General features: G+C 34.2%; 1 protein-coding gene across 2 annotated transcripts in view; it reads left to right on the top strand.

Moving 5' to 3' along the window:
* LOC128515948 (NACHT, LRR and PYD domains-containing protein 3-like) overlaps positions 1-12936 on the top strand; it is a 48808-nt gene that overhangs the window by 11990 nt on the left and 23882 nt on the right. The window contains exons 7-12 of one of the 2 annotated variants that reach the window (XM_053490215.1): positions 499-672; positions 3092-3265; positions 4516-4689; positions 5289-5462; positions 8222-8395; positions 8922-10021. In XM_053490215.1, the coding sequence (XP_053346190.1) occupies positions 499-672; positions 3092-3265; positions 4516-4689; positions 5289-5462; positions 8222-8395; positions 8922-8928 (877 nt within the window). In that variant the 3' untranslated portion in view covers positions 8929-10021. Of the gene's footprint in view, positions 1-498; positions 673-3091; positions 3266-4515; positions 4690-5288; positions 5463-8221; positions 8396-8921; positions 10022-12936 lie in introns of those variants that run through there. The other variant, XM_053490217.1, reaches the window with a different exon arrangement.

The following is a 12936-nucleotide window of genomic DNA, read 5'->3' as shown; positions in this document are numbered from 1 at the left end:
TCAGTATAATAAATTAGTAAATACATTTGCTGACAATGTGATTCATGTGCATTAAAAGTTAATCAGATATACCTTCTGTAAAACATAAAAGCCAAAAAATGCTTTTGCACCTTTAGTCCTGGTTATGTCAATTACTCTCAATAACAGTGGTGATGTTTTGGTCAGTGTTATTTATACCTTGTAATTGGTGAAGAAAAAGTGAGAGAATCCAACATCAGAGAGGATCATTGGTGTGTGTAAGAGGCAGTCATGCAGTCTGCATGTTAATGATATTTTCAGTATGTTTTCCCTTTTCACAGAGTAATGATAATGATCAGTCTCAACACAATCCTATCAATTATAATTACATTGTTAACAAGAATAAAATGATAATATTAAATTATAATATCACTTTTGATAAATTGTTGTTTTACATGCACAGATTAGATTTTAACAAATTAAATCACAATATTCTGTTGATCATCTGTTGATGAAGAGTGGGTCATTGTGTCTCTGCAGGTTGATTAATTGTGGAATCTCAGCTGAAGGCTGTGCTGATCTGGCATCAGCTCTGAATTCAAACCCCTCACACCTGAGAGAACTGCAGCTGTCTAATAATAAACTAGGGGATTCAGGAGTAAAGTATCTCAGTGTTATAATGGAGAATTCTCAGTGTGGCCTGGAGACATTAGGGTAAGATTCCTCTTCAAGGTGTCACATTCTCTAATTTTCAAGCCATAGCAGAGCGTTTCTGCACTATTTAGTGTTTGTGTAAAAACACAGAGTGCAGCTTTCCTGTCTGCACAATGTGAGGCTAGACTGACTAGCCAAATGGCTGTGTACTCAATATTGTTGTTGAGCCACATTTCAACAAAGGCTAAAACATAGTTGTCCCAAGTTTACACTTTCTATGACCGTAGTCTATAAAAGTCTAGTTTAATGTCAATTGAGTGAACATTGGAAAAGAAAAGGAGAACAGTGCGCTGGATCCCTTTGCCACATTTCTGCTTCTTCACATGCTGTTTCTGGCTCATTTATACCCATACATTATAAGTTTGTTAATTGAACTTTAGTAACAATGATGAGTCAGCAGACAGGGAAGTGCTGGAGATAATTGGCTAGGAAAGTGGATGAAATGGAATACAATCTGTGGAAATCTTTTTTCATACTGGATGAAAAAATCCAAAATTTTTTCCAAAATTATTTTGGCAAATTATTGTGTGCAGGCACACATGGTTGTCTATGAGAAAATGTTTTTTGCTGAAATTCACTACATATTCTTTGTTAAAAGCTTTAGAAGCTTTACTGCATTTGGGAATCATGATGCACTTCAGTGTTTACTAAAGTAATATTTACATTAGACAGTTTTGTAGAAAGATAATGCTACAGCTCTCAAGGGACACGTGATCACTTTGTGTACCAGCAATGCTGTGCACATGAAGCTGATGCATTTGGTGCACCTGTTTATGTCTGCTACATCCAGTTCTCAAGTCAGGAGTTCTGAACTCTATTATGACATTATGGGACCATGTATATTCAATTGGTTGATGGCTGATCGGACCTTATGCACAGCGAACCTGTCAAAAGCTAAATAAACTGAAACTAAAATATGAAACCTTTAGTTTACACCCTCATGGTTTCATTTTGTTTACCAATTTTCTCATTTTTACCAGTCTTTGCATTTAGAAAGGATTTGGTGCTAAAAAAAAAAAAAAAAAGACACCTTTTTTCCTCGTTCCAAGTTGCTGCCATCGATTCACCACAAAAGCACAATCAAAACATAAGTTTGCTTTAATATTTTTTTATTAAAACTCGACAACATGGTAACTGATACTAAGTTGCTTAAAAAGAAGGCTACAAATACAACTGATTTATCCTCAGCAGAATATATGATGTATGAGGTAGACTTAAAGCATTTTTACAAACTTATACTTTTCAAACTATTTTGATGTACAGACAAGGGTTTGTTAAAGTTGAGTTTAAATAGAATAAACCCAAAGTACAACCATTAATATGAATACAGGAACGATGGCTCGAAACTATGGCTAATCATCATGTTGATGGTGCTAATGTGCAGGTGAACACAATTATAACCATGCAGTTGGGAAATGGGTGCAAACTTGTTGCAAGTTTTAATAATAAAAGTCTTAGTTTTAAATAAATCCTTCCTCAACCATGATATTTATTAAAATGAAGCAGACAAAACCCACTACGTGTTACATTGAAATTCGTACTTCCTCCTATGTACTGTATAGCTACACACTATACGTTGTGTGTGCAGGAACACTGCTCATGTCTACATGTGGAGATTCCTATCATTCTTTTGAGCTACTTATCATTGCAGACTCTAAACAATTTATACTTTACTTATTCTAGACTGCACAGTTTGTAAAAAACCTTAATTTATATGCACAATACATTTAAAAATTAATTGAAATCCTTTTATGTAATTCAGTCTAAAGTTATTCTCAACTTTAATTCCAATATCATCACTATGTAAGTCTGCCCAGTGTGTTAAGCTTTTTACACACATCATCCCATGAGGTTATTACCAGGACAGGGCGAAGAGTTATTTATGACCTAAATAAAGTAGTTGAGTTTTTTCCAACCTTGTGGTCAAGGGAAACCTGGTTTTAAAGCATAAAATAAAAAAAAGCACACAAATCTTCCGTGGGATAATGCGTTTGCTTATTTACTAACATGAAAAATATTAAAATACATGTTTATTAAATAATTTCCTTCAGGTAATAGAATCAGAATGAGTTTGATGTGGATTCAGGTTTGCAATAGATTAAAATATGTGTGGACATGGATTTTTTTTTCTTTAAAAAAAAAAATCTAGTCAATTAGTCAGATTATTCATAGGTTAATAAGTTGCATCACAAAGCAACTATTCAGCACAATATCTAATGGTGTGAACAGTGGGGTATTGCTATATGCACCACAAACAGCTAGACAGCTGAGTGAATTAATTGACATAATTCCCACCACTGTCCAAAACACCAGTTTGAGCCCTAGACACCAATCTAATAAGTATTATCATTTACAATTATAACATTAATTTTACCTAACAGATGATGTATATTTACTGATGAAGAGCCTGTCTCTACAGGTTGTGTTACTGTGGTATCTCAGATGAAGGCTGTGCTGCTCTGACTTCAGCTCTGATATTAAACCCCACACACCTGAGACAACTGGATCTGTCTGGAAATGAATTAGGAGACACAGGAGGGAAGCATCTCTCTGATATCCTTAAGAATCCTCACTGTAAACTGGAGAAAATGAGGTGAGATCAATAAGGCACATTTTCTCATAGTGTGACTAAAAAAGAAACAACAGAACTACTACTACTACTACTACCACTATGACTACTACTATTACTACTACTAACAACAACAACGACAACAACAATGATAATAATATCATCATGTTCTTGTTGAAAAGCCGGGGTGTGTCTTTTCCCCTTCCATTAAGCCATATTTGTTCATTCTTGTTCTGATGTTCATAGCATGGACATAAACAATACATGTGCTTACAGAAGTCTGTAGGTTACCTGCCATAGTTCTTGTTTATTTTACTCCAATTATTTTCATTAAAATGGGAATAAACATAATGGTCACCACTGACCTCCACTGATCACCATTTGCCTCCACAATTCCTAGTTGGCCTACAGAGGATCCTAGATGGATAGATGGATTTGATAATGACCACCTGCCTAACGCTAAGTACTGTAGGTCCCCTTTTGCCACTAAAACAGCGATGACCCATTGAGACATGTACTCCACTGCAGTACATCTTCATGTATGAGTCTCCGTGGATCAGACATGGATCAAGAACAGTGACAAATGATGAAACAGCTGGAACTGGTTAAATGCATTTTTTCAATATAGTTGAGAAGATTTCCTGGCTATTGTATGTGTGTTGTTCCTGAACTTGGGCTTGCCTATGTTAGCATACAGTTAGAGTGATTAAAAAAAAAAATTCTACTATATGTACAGTACTTGATGTATTCTATGAATGAACAAATGGGGATAGCTGTTCCTTACAACCCTTCTTTGCTACATCTAGCAGTCAATATGGCCACCTCCCAAAACAAAGCTCAAAGGAAGTGATGCCAGTGGGGGTCTAAGGCATCTCCCTCACAGCAAACTGGACATAGGGAAGTAGGGAATTCCAATTCCATGCCTCTTCATTAATTACGCATTGCAGCATCTGCTTCAGGGGCCGGTAGAACTGTGCCAGCATGACATTGGTCTGTGGATGATAGAGTGGGGTCCAGATCTGCATCAGTAATGTTTTAGATCTGTCAATAATTTTTAAAATTGCATACTTTGGTCGGTGAGCAGATCTTTAAGAATGCAGATGCAGCTGTATGACTTTTGACTGGTGTGTGAGCAAATACAGTACATGTAAAGTTTATGGTCAGTTTCGAGTTTTCAGAAGCTAATAGTTTATTTACAAAACCAATAGAAAAAAAAACCTAAATATAACACTATATGTTATCATTGTTACTAATGTGTTATTGTACCTCTGCAGGTTGCATAAATGTGGCATCTCAGTTAAAGGCTGTGCTGCTCTGGCTTCAGCTCTGAGAACAAACCCTTCATATCTGAGAGAACTGCATTTGTCTAAGAATCCTATAGGAGACTTAGGACTGAAGCATCTCTCTGCTGTACTGGAGAATCCTCAATGTATAGTGGAGATACTGAGGTAAGATCATCTTTCTGTGAGTCACATGACCTGATCCTTAGTCAGACACATTCTAGAATAGTGAGACTGATGTTGAGCTTTTAGGTTCATCATTAATGTCCTGATTGAGAATTAATTTTCTTTTTACTGCATTATTATCAATGTGAGTATCAAATAAGTCTGAAATTACCTTGGTAATTAATTAAGTTATGTATTAAATAAGTAATCACACAAACTGTACCTGAGACCATGCTTGTCATCATTAGTAATTGCCAGTATTGTCATGTGAGCACTACTTCTTATTCACTTATTACTAAGTAATTACTTATTACTAGATTTATTATACTACATAATACTTTGCCTTTTTCCTATATATCACACAACCTACCTCAGGGTTTGGTGTACTGTTTACACATTCTAGTGTTTGATTTGAACATCAGTAAAGCTTGTACTGGCAGGATTTTATGCACTGCACTGCTATTCAAATGACTATATAGATAACTGCATAAATGTGTAGATCTACTGGTGTTTCTAATAAAGTGTTCAGTGAGTCAGTATATTATACAATATACAATAACAAAATTGAACCAAGATGTAAGTGTGTGATCGTGTCTCTGCAGGTTGTTTCAGTGTGATCTCTCAGGTGAAGGCTGTGCTGCTCTGGCCTCAGCTCTGATATTAAACCCCTCACATCTGAAAGAACTGCATCTGTCTGAGAATAATCTAGGAGACTCAGGAGTGAAGCATCTCTCTGCCCTACTGGAGAATCCTCACTGTAAACTGGAGGCACTGAGGTAAGATCTCAGAGAGTCACATGACCTGTGCTAGGTAAGAGACATTCTTTGCAGCGTTCTAGATTCACCATTATCTTTATAACTAATGTCCTGAGAATGAAGTTTATTTTTACTTAAACTTTTTTTTAATTCACACCAAGTGTTTTTTTAGTAAATAATTGGTGAATTTAAAACAATTTTACTATTTATGCCTGTAGAAAAGTTCTGAATTAAGAGAATTTTTGCATTTAATAATAATAAAAGTCTTTTAAAAACACTTTGAACATTCACAGTCTGGGTTTGTAAAAGTATGTAAAAAGTCTGTGAACCTCTTACAAAGGTGCTTACTAAAATGCTTAATAAAGAAAAAAAGAAAACAAATATTAAAATAACTGTGTAATCAGTTGGCAATAAATAACTGTCTACAAACTGAGAAAATCTGGTGGTGTCCCATCTCCATCTCCTGAGATTGACAGAACAGCACAAGTCCTTAGAAGTCTCTGTTAATCTTTTCACTTTAAGGAAAACTAATCAAAACTTAAAAAAAAAAAAATGTTAATGGAATACACCATAAACAAAAACTGTTTTACTCCCCAAATCAGTGCTGTTTGTCTCAGTTTACAAATTATCAATGGAAAACAATTAATTATAAAAAATTATATTAACAGTTTGACAATACAGTTGAATGTTGAAGTCAATGAAAGGAGGCTTACACTATGTTACTCCAGCTGTATTAAATAGAGAGTGTGGGTTGTTTAACATCTGCAGTATGTTCTGTGAAACAGGAGAGGATTTGGATGTTGTTCAAATACTGTACTCTCGAAAAAATAACTCATTGAATGAACTTAATTAAATCATGGAAGGAATTTCTACGTGATTTAATAGCTTTCTTTTAGCATTAAGCGATTTTGATGACCCAACTTAATGTTCTTAGGTTCAGTCTAATTAATTTTATTAGGTTTATGTAACTTATTTACAGCTGCGTCCAAAATAATTTAATACTGTTAAAATAAATGAATAGGGTTGGTACAAGCACCATAGTACAATACATTTTTTAGTTGTAAATTAAGTTGATCCAACTCAAGTAAATTTAAATTTCAAGCCCTGGTCAACAGCATTCTGTAAAGAAAGGAAGCATAAGACAAACGGGACAAAACTGAGATTTTTATTTAATATTTAATAAAAACCCTGTTTTACACCAGCAGCAAATGAGGTCTCAATTTGAAAAGATGTACAAAACATTAAACACCACAAATAAGTATTAATCATAGAAAAACAATTAAACACCAACAGAAACGTTTTGTACTTTATAACTGTCCGTTATGGCTTTTAAATATGACCGTTAGAGACGGTTGGTCAGGAAACTCCTGAAGTCAGATGCAGACAGGACACTTTCACTTACAAACAAACTCCTGTGAAAATATACAGAGATAAATTAAATTAAAATTCATGATACTTAATTTATCAAATGAACAATATTTATACTTTGTTCCTCTCGCTTCACAACTCATGAGAACAGACCGAAACCAGAACCGAACCGCAGATTAAGCACGCGCATATAACCGTCGGTATTTTAAGTGTGATTAAAAATACAAGAAATAGCTTAAACCAAAATAACGTGACTAAACATCACTAAACAGCAGGTGACATTTATGTTCAGTATTTCGTTTCTATTTAGAAAGATGGGAATTAATTCCTGCTTACCTTTTCCACACGCCCGCCAAACGTTTGTCTTCTCAACAAACTGTTCTCTTCTTGTAATGTCTTCTCGCGATGTTTGCTTTGATATTTCCGATTCTCACAGTGACAAGATCTCTTTGGTTTATCTTAACATGATTGAATCTAATACATGTTAAGTTGTTGAATTTCATGCAAATACAACATAATTTATTCATGTTCATCTTGAAAACATGAAATTATGTACAAAACATATATTACATTTTAGTACATGTAACAGATAGCCAACTTTCTTTTTCTGAGTGTATACAGGTATACTTAATAATATGATAAGGGATACTGTAGCGTAAGAAATGTGGTAAGGAAATAACAGTGCCAAACTTTAAATATGCATAAGTTATTTGTGTATTCTGTAAGAGACGAGAAGCTCATGTTGTGTGTGTAAAACCTGTTGCATTCGCTTGGTCTGCATACTGTATGTTCACTATCACTGTAATTACTTAGAATTTGACTGATGAATACACAGTCAGTTAATGCATGAACTGTCATTACAGTGTGCTTACCTGTACTACTGAATGTGTAGAGTTCAAGGCTGATGATGCTGTAACCTCCCCCCCCCCCCCTTTTTCATTGTTTATAATGCTTGATTTGAATAATCATTGCAGTTAAAAAGGTTTTGAGTGGACCAAAACTTAACACTTTTTTACTTGATCTAGTTTGCTGCCACCACGTTACATATTAAATATCTAAATATTATTGCATGTTAATATGCACAACTGCAGGCTGATTGGAATTATAACATTTTGTGGAATCACACAAAATTCATACTTGTAAAACCCAAGAATCCAAAATAATTAGAAATTTGGGCTTTTTAATGTGTTAATAATGTGACATATTATGAAATATATTGAAATTTATTCTCTATCAATATCTAATACTCCTCGTTTATTTTGAAAGAAATATCAAAACTCTAAAGAAGTTATCTCATTTGGCTATAAAACTCTTCAAATATTCATGAAAACCACATATGTATCTTTCACATTATTTCTCAGTGTGTATAAACTCAGGGAGTGAACTGTGTGTCACTGTGATTCTCTCTGCAGGTTGTGTAAGTCTGGTGTCACAGATGAAGGCTGTACTGCTCTGGCTTCAGCTCTGAGATCAAACCCCTCACACCTGAGAGAACTGCAACTGGAACAGAATAAAATAGACGTCCCAGGGAGGAATCTGCTCACTGCTCTACAGAAAGATGAAGGTTACAAACTACAAGACCTGAGGTGAGTCATGACATTTTCTGATGAACTCTAAAATTATATATATATTACTATAAGATATATATATATATATATATATATATATTATCTATATAACTTATTTTAAAAAATCATTGTTTGTAAAGGTACTCTGCTATAAATATTAAAGCAACCACTTCATTCACTAACACTAATTTATTTAACACCTCTACCCCATGTTGTCCCTCATTCCTGTACAAGTCACTGCAGTTTATTCTTACACTCTGTGATTAAATATAAAGTTAGAATTAGAGCTAAACCACACAATAGTGTTAGTTATTAATAATAACATTTAAAACATGACAGTAATGCCTGTGATTGGATCAGAGCTGTGATGTGAAAAAATGTGATGTAATATAGATGTTAAACTTATAGATGTTAATAAGAGTGAAGGAATGTTGAATTACAACATTATACATAAACATGAAGTAATAATGTTTCCCCTCGATCATGAAGTTCCACTGATCAGTTTGTGGTGAATAATTCAGGGGCTTTTCTTTTTTATATGTAGGCTGTAGAGAACATCTGTGTTTGTGTGAAGGAGATTCAGTGTGTTTTCGACATAAGAGGGACATAAGTGATGAGAGGAGTCCTGATTCCACCTGCAGTTATCATGATCAATCCTGCAAGGTTGTTCCTGGTCAAACCTCGACTCTGAAAACCAACATGGAGACAAAATGAACATGAAAATGTTTGGTTTTATGTTACACCACAATATGAATGAGGACATCTGAGATTGAGTGTATGTTTTTAAACCTTACATTTAAATTTTTGACAATGTTTTATTCTTTATTCTGTGTTTGTAACTCAGAAAATTATTTTTTTACTGCTTAATTTTCTACCTTCAAATGTTTCAACATATTAAACTGATATATTTTAATTTTGTAAAAGTGTACACAGCCGAAATGTGTTAATGGAGAAGTGTAAGTAAAATTTATTCAAATACATTTCAATTGTTTGTTTACTGTTACATCACAATGCAAAGTATTAATATTTATTTTAATAAACTATGTCATCTTTATATAAATCTAATATCTGGTTTACTGTGCAAAAGTACATCTAATTAAATGAAAGATATATTCATTCAAAAACATTTCCATCCCTGTTCCTGTAGCCCTTATATACAGCAAACATATCTCTTTAAAACATTTCATCTCTTTTTTGACTGATTCTTTTCACCGTAAGATTGTCACAATGTTGTGGACTTTGTATAAGTCCTGTATAAATCATACTTTGAGTTGAGCAGTGTTACACTTAATATCTTTGTCACGTTGGGTGACATTTTGTATTATTTAGTGTTTTGATTTGCCAGATTTTGCTGGTGTCTGTTACTGTATATTGTGTGAATTGTAAATGTATTACACAACAAAAAACCTGTATATTTTATTTTGCACATTTAAATGTATTCCATTTATGCATGGACTAAATTTACAAATTAGTGGTGATAGTAAACTGTGATACAGTAGTTTTAATTTTGTTTTTAATGTTGTTGACATGCTGGTTTTAATGTTGTGGTGGACAGAATGGTCAGTATGGTCACTTTCTGGTCTTAGGTGGTGTTTGTTGTGGCTCATCACTGTATGCTGTGAATTGAGAATTTGTGATATGTTCAATAAAACTATAATATTTCTCATTTGTGGCTTTAATCTCATTATGGTCTTGTACAGTATATGGCTCATTTGCATTAACAAATTGTCCATAAGCATAAGCATATTGCAAGAATAGATATACTGTATTTGATTAAATTTATTATTTTAGTAAGTATATTGTTAAATATAAAATTACATACATTAGGATATATATTAAAATATATCTCAATGTATGGAGTGGTAATTCCTTATGTATTTTTCAATATATTGTAATATATTAATACAATATATTATTCTGTATATTCTGAATATATATTTTTATATCAAAACACTTAATCATTTAATATATTGACAGTTAATAGATTTTCTTGGCATAAGGGAAAGCAATACCAAACTGAGCTCTGCTGCAGAGGAGAAGTTCATTTAAAGTCACCAGCCTCAGAAATCACCAATTAACAACCAGCACCTCAGATTAGAGCCGTTATGCAGCTTTACAGAGCAGAAGTAGCAGATGAATCTTAATATTAACTGTTCAAAGGAGATTATTGGATATCTATGGATGCCTTCAGCATTGTTTTACCGTGTAGAAAAAAAAAAATAAATCGGGAAAGACCATGGTGTGCCCAAACTTTTGACTGGGAGTGGATATACTGTATAAAAATATCCAACAATCGACACTAGTTTTAATGTGTGACTGTGTTATCCTGAGGAACAATATGCAGAAGGCATATAGGCTGAAGGATACTCATGATGTGGTGCACACTTATGATCAGACAGTTTACTTAGCTGTGAATAAATGGACATTTCACGACTTGATATTACAGAACTTGTGTTTCCTAAGCAATCTTAAATGAGAAAAGCTTTATCCACATTCTCAACAGAGGTATGATCTCTGTCCTGTATGACTGCTGGTGGCTGTGGAAGGAACTCAGGTCACTTTTACCTTTGCACTGTCGCTGTTGGAGATTATTTTGATGAGTAAAACTTTTCCCACAGTGAATATACAGTGATACGGCTTCTCTCTAGTGTGGACACACTGGTGTGTCTGAAGATTACCTTCTTGATTAAATCTTCTACATTACATTAACTATTTCACATTGTCCACAGTGGTACGGCTTCTCTACCGTGTGAACACGCTGATGTCGTTGAAGGTCAGTCTGACAAATGAAATCTTCCCACACTGTCCACACTAGTACGGTCTCTGTCCTGTGTGCATGCTGTGATGTTGTTTGAGATATTTTGCTGAGTAAAACTCTCCCCGCACTGAGAGCAGTAATACTGCCTCCCTCTGGTGTGGATGCACTCATGCCGCTGAAGATTGCTCTGACATATACTGTAAAACTAACATTTTTGGGCACAATCTGAGCAGTGGAACATCTAGAAAACATAAAAAAAGAATTTGAGATGCTTAAAAAATTTAGATTTTTAGTGGGCTTTATGTAAAAATGTGTCATACGAAACATCTAAAGTACTGTAATACAGCTTGACCACCATATCACCTTTTCTAGGTAGATAAGCAGCATTGTTCCCTTTCATGCAATTTCATTCAACAAAGAGGAAAATAAAGAAAGGATGGTACCAAAGGATTTAATAACTTATTCTGTAGCCTTCTAACTGTGATATGTGAAAAAAAGAAAGATCAGACACATTGATGCAAAGGTTCTTACTAAATATATTAATTTACCTTCATACCCTTCATAGTGAGTTGACCAATGGCTATTTAACTCCTTTTTCTTCTTAGATAAACAAATGGTTCCATCTCCTTGCTGCCTGGCACATCGGGTGACTAATATACATCTCCCATTTTTGTGGCAGTTATTTACAGGTTCAGGTTGCCAGGTTCTGATTGTATCTCAGAACTTTGGGGGAAAGAAGCTTAATCAAGGTTCCAACAGTGGTGAGCCAGTGGTGTCAGAGCACATAGGTGTCTGAGGTCCCCTTTCTGGTCAGCAGACCAACACCTTTTCCACAAAGTTACCCCTTCCCCTGAAATAAAAGATAAAATCTTTTTTTTTTTTAATATAACTACTGTATAAGAATAAAATCTATAAATAGATGTGATTTATACAGTCTATCCATCCATCCTTCAAGGAACCTTTGTTGTACAACTGGGGACGATGGAGGCCAATGTGTGTATATACACCAATGTGTATATTTTCATTTTTACAACTAATTACAATTCAATTAGCATGTCTATATATGTCTTTGGACTGTGGAAGGAAACCACATGTGTGAAAAAATATTTATGAATGAAAATGATCAGATTGAGATGATCTGATAAATAATGTCTTTTTTTATGTGCATTTTGATTTCATTATTATTAATTGTCTTTAACTGATAAACTGATTTTTTTTTAACCTTTGGCTTAAAATGAACTCTGTGCCAAATGTAACTTGAACATTTAATGTGTTGTGTATTTTATCTTTTGCAGATTTTATGTTCTATGTGAGATAATGAATTTTGATAATTATATTTGATTAATTGTTTAGCATTTTGTAGAAGAAATATTCGTTTTTATAATTTGTAAGAATTATAATTATAATATAGTACACATCGATAATTTGTATACAATTGGTAAGTTTCATGTAAATCTAAAATCATTTGCTATCAGTTGCTTTAAACTCTGCTCTAAAAGCTTTGAACGCTTTGAACGCCTGGTCAGAGACTTCATCATCTCTTCACTACCAGACACACTGGACCCACTACAGTTTGCATACCGTCCAAACCGTTCCACGGACGATGCAATCTCACATCTCCTCCATACATCTCTCACTCATCTGGACACTCAGAGGGCGAATTATGTGAAAATGCTCTTCATCGACTACAGCTCTGCATTTAATATCATAATTCCCTCCACACTTACCACCAAGCTGGAGCACCTAGGACTCAACTCATCCATGCGTCAGTGGATCTCCAATTTTCTGACTGGCAGACCAC

Source organism: Clarias gariepinus, chromosome 28 (genome assembly GCF_024256425.1).
Source record: "Clarias gariepinus isolate MV-2021 ecotype Netherlands chromosome 28, CGAR_prim_01v2, whole genome shotgun sequence".
Lineage (NCBI taxonomy): Eukaryota > Metazoa > Chordata > Actinopteri > Siluriformes > Clariidae > Clarias > Clarias gariepinus.
Note: the sequence above shows the minus strand (reverse complement) of the source record. Positions and strands in the feature narration are given on the sequence as shown.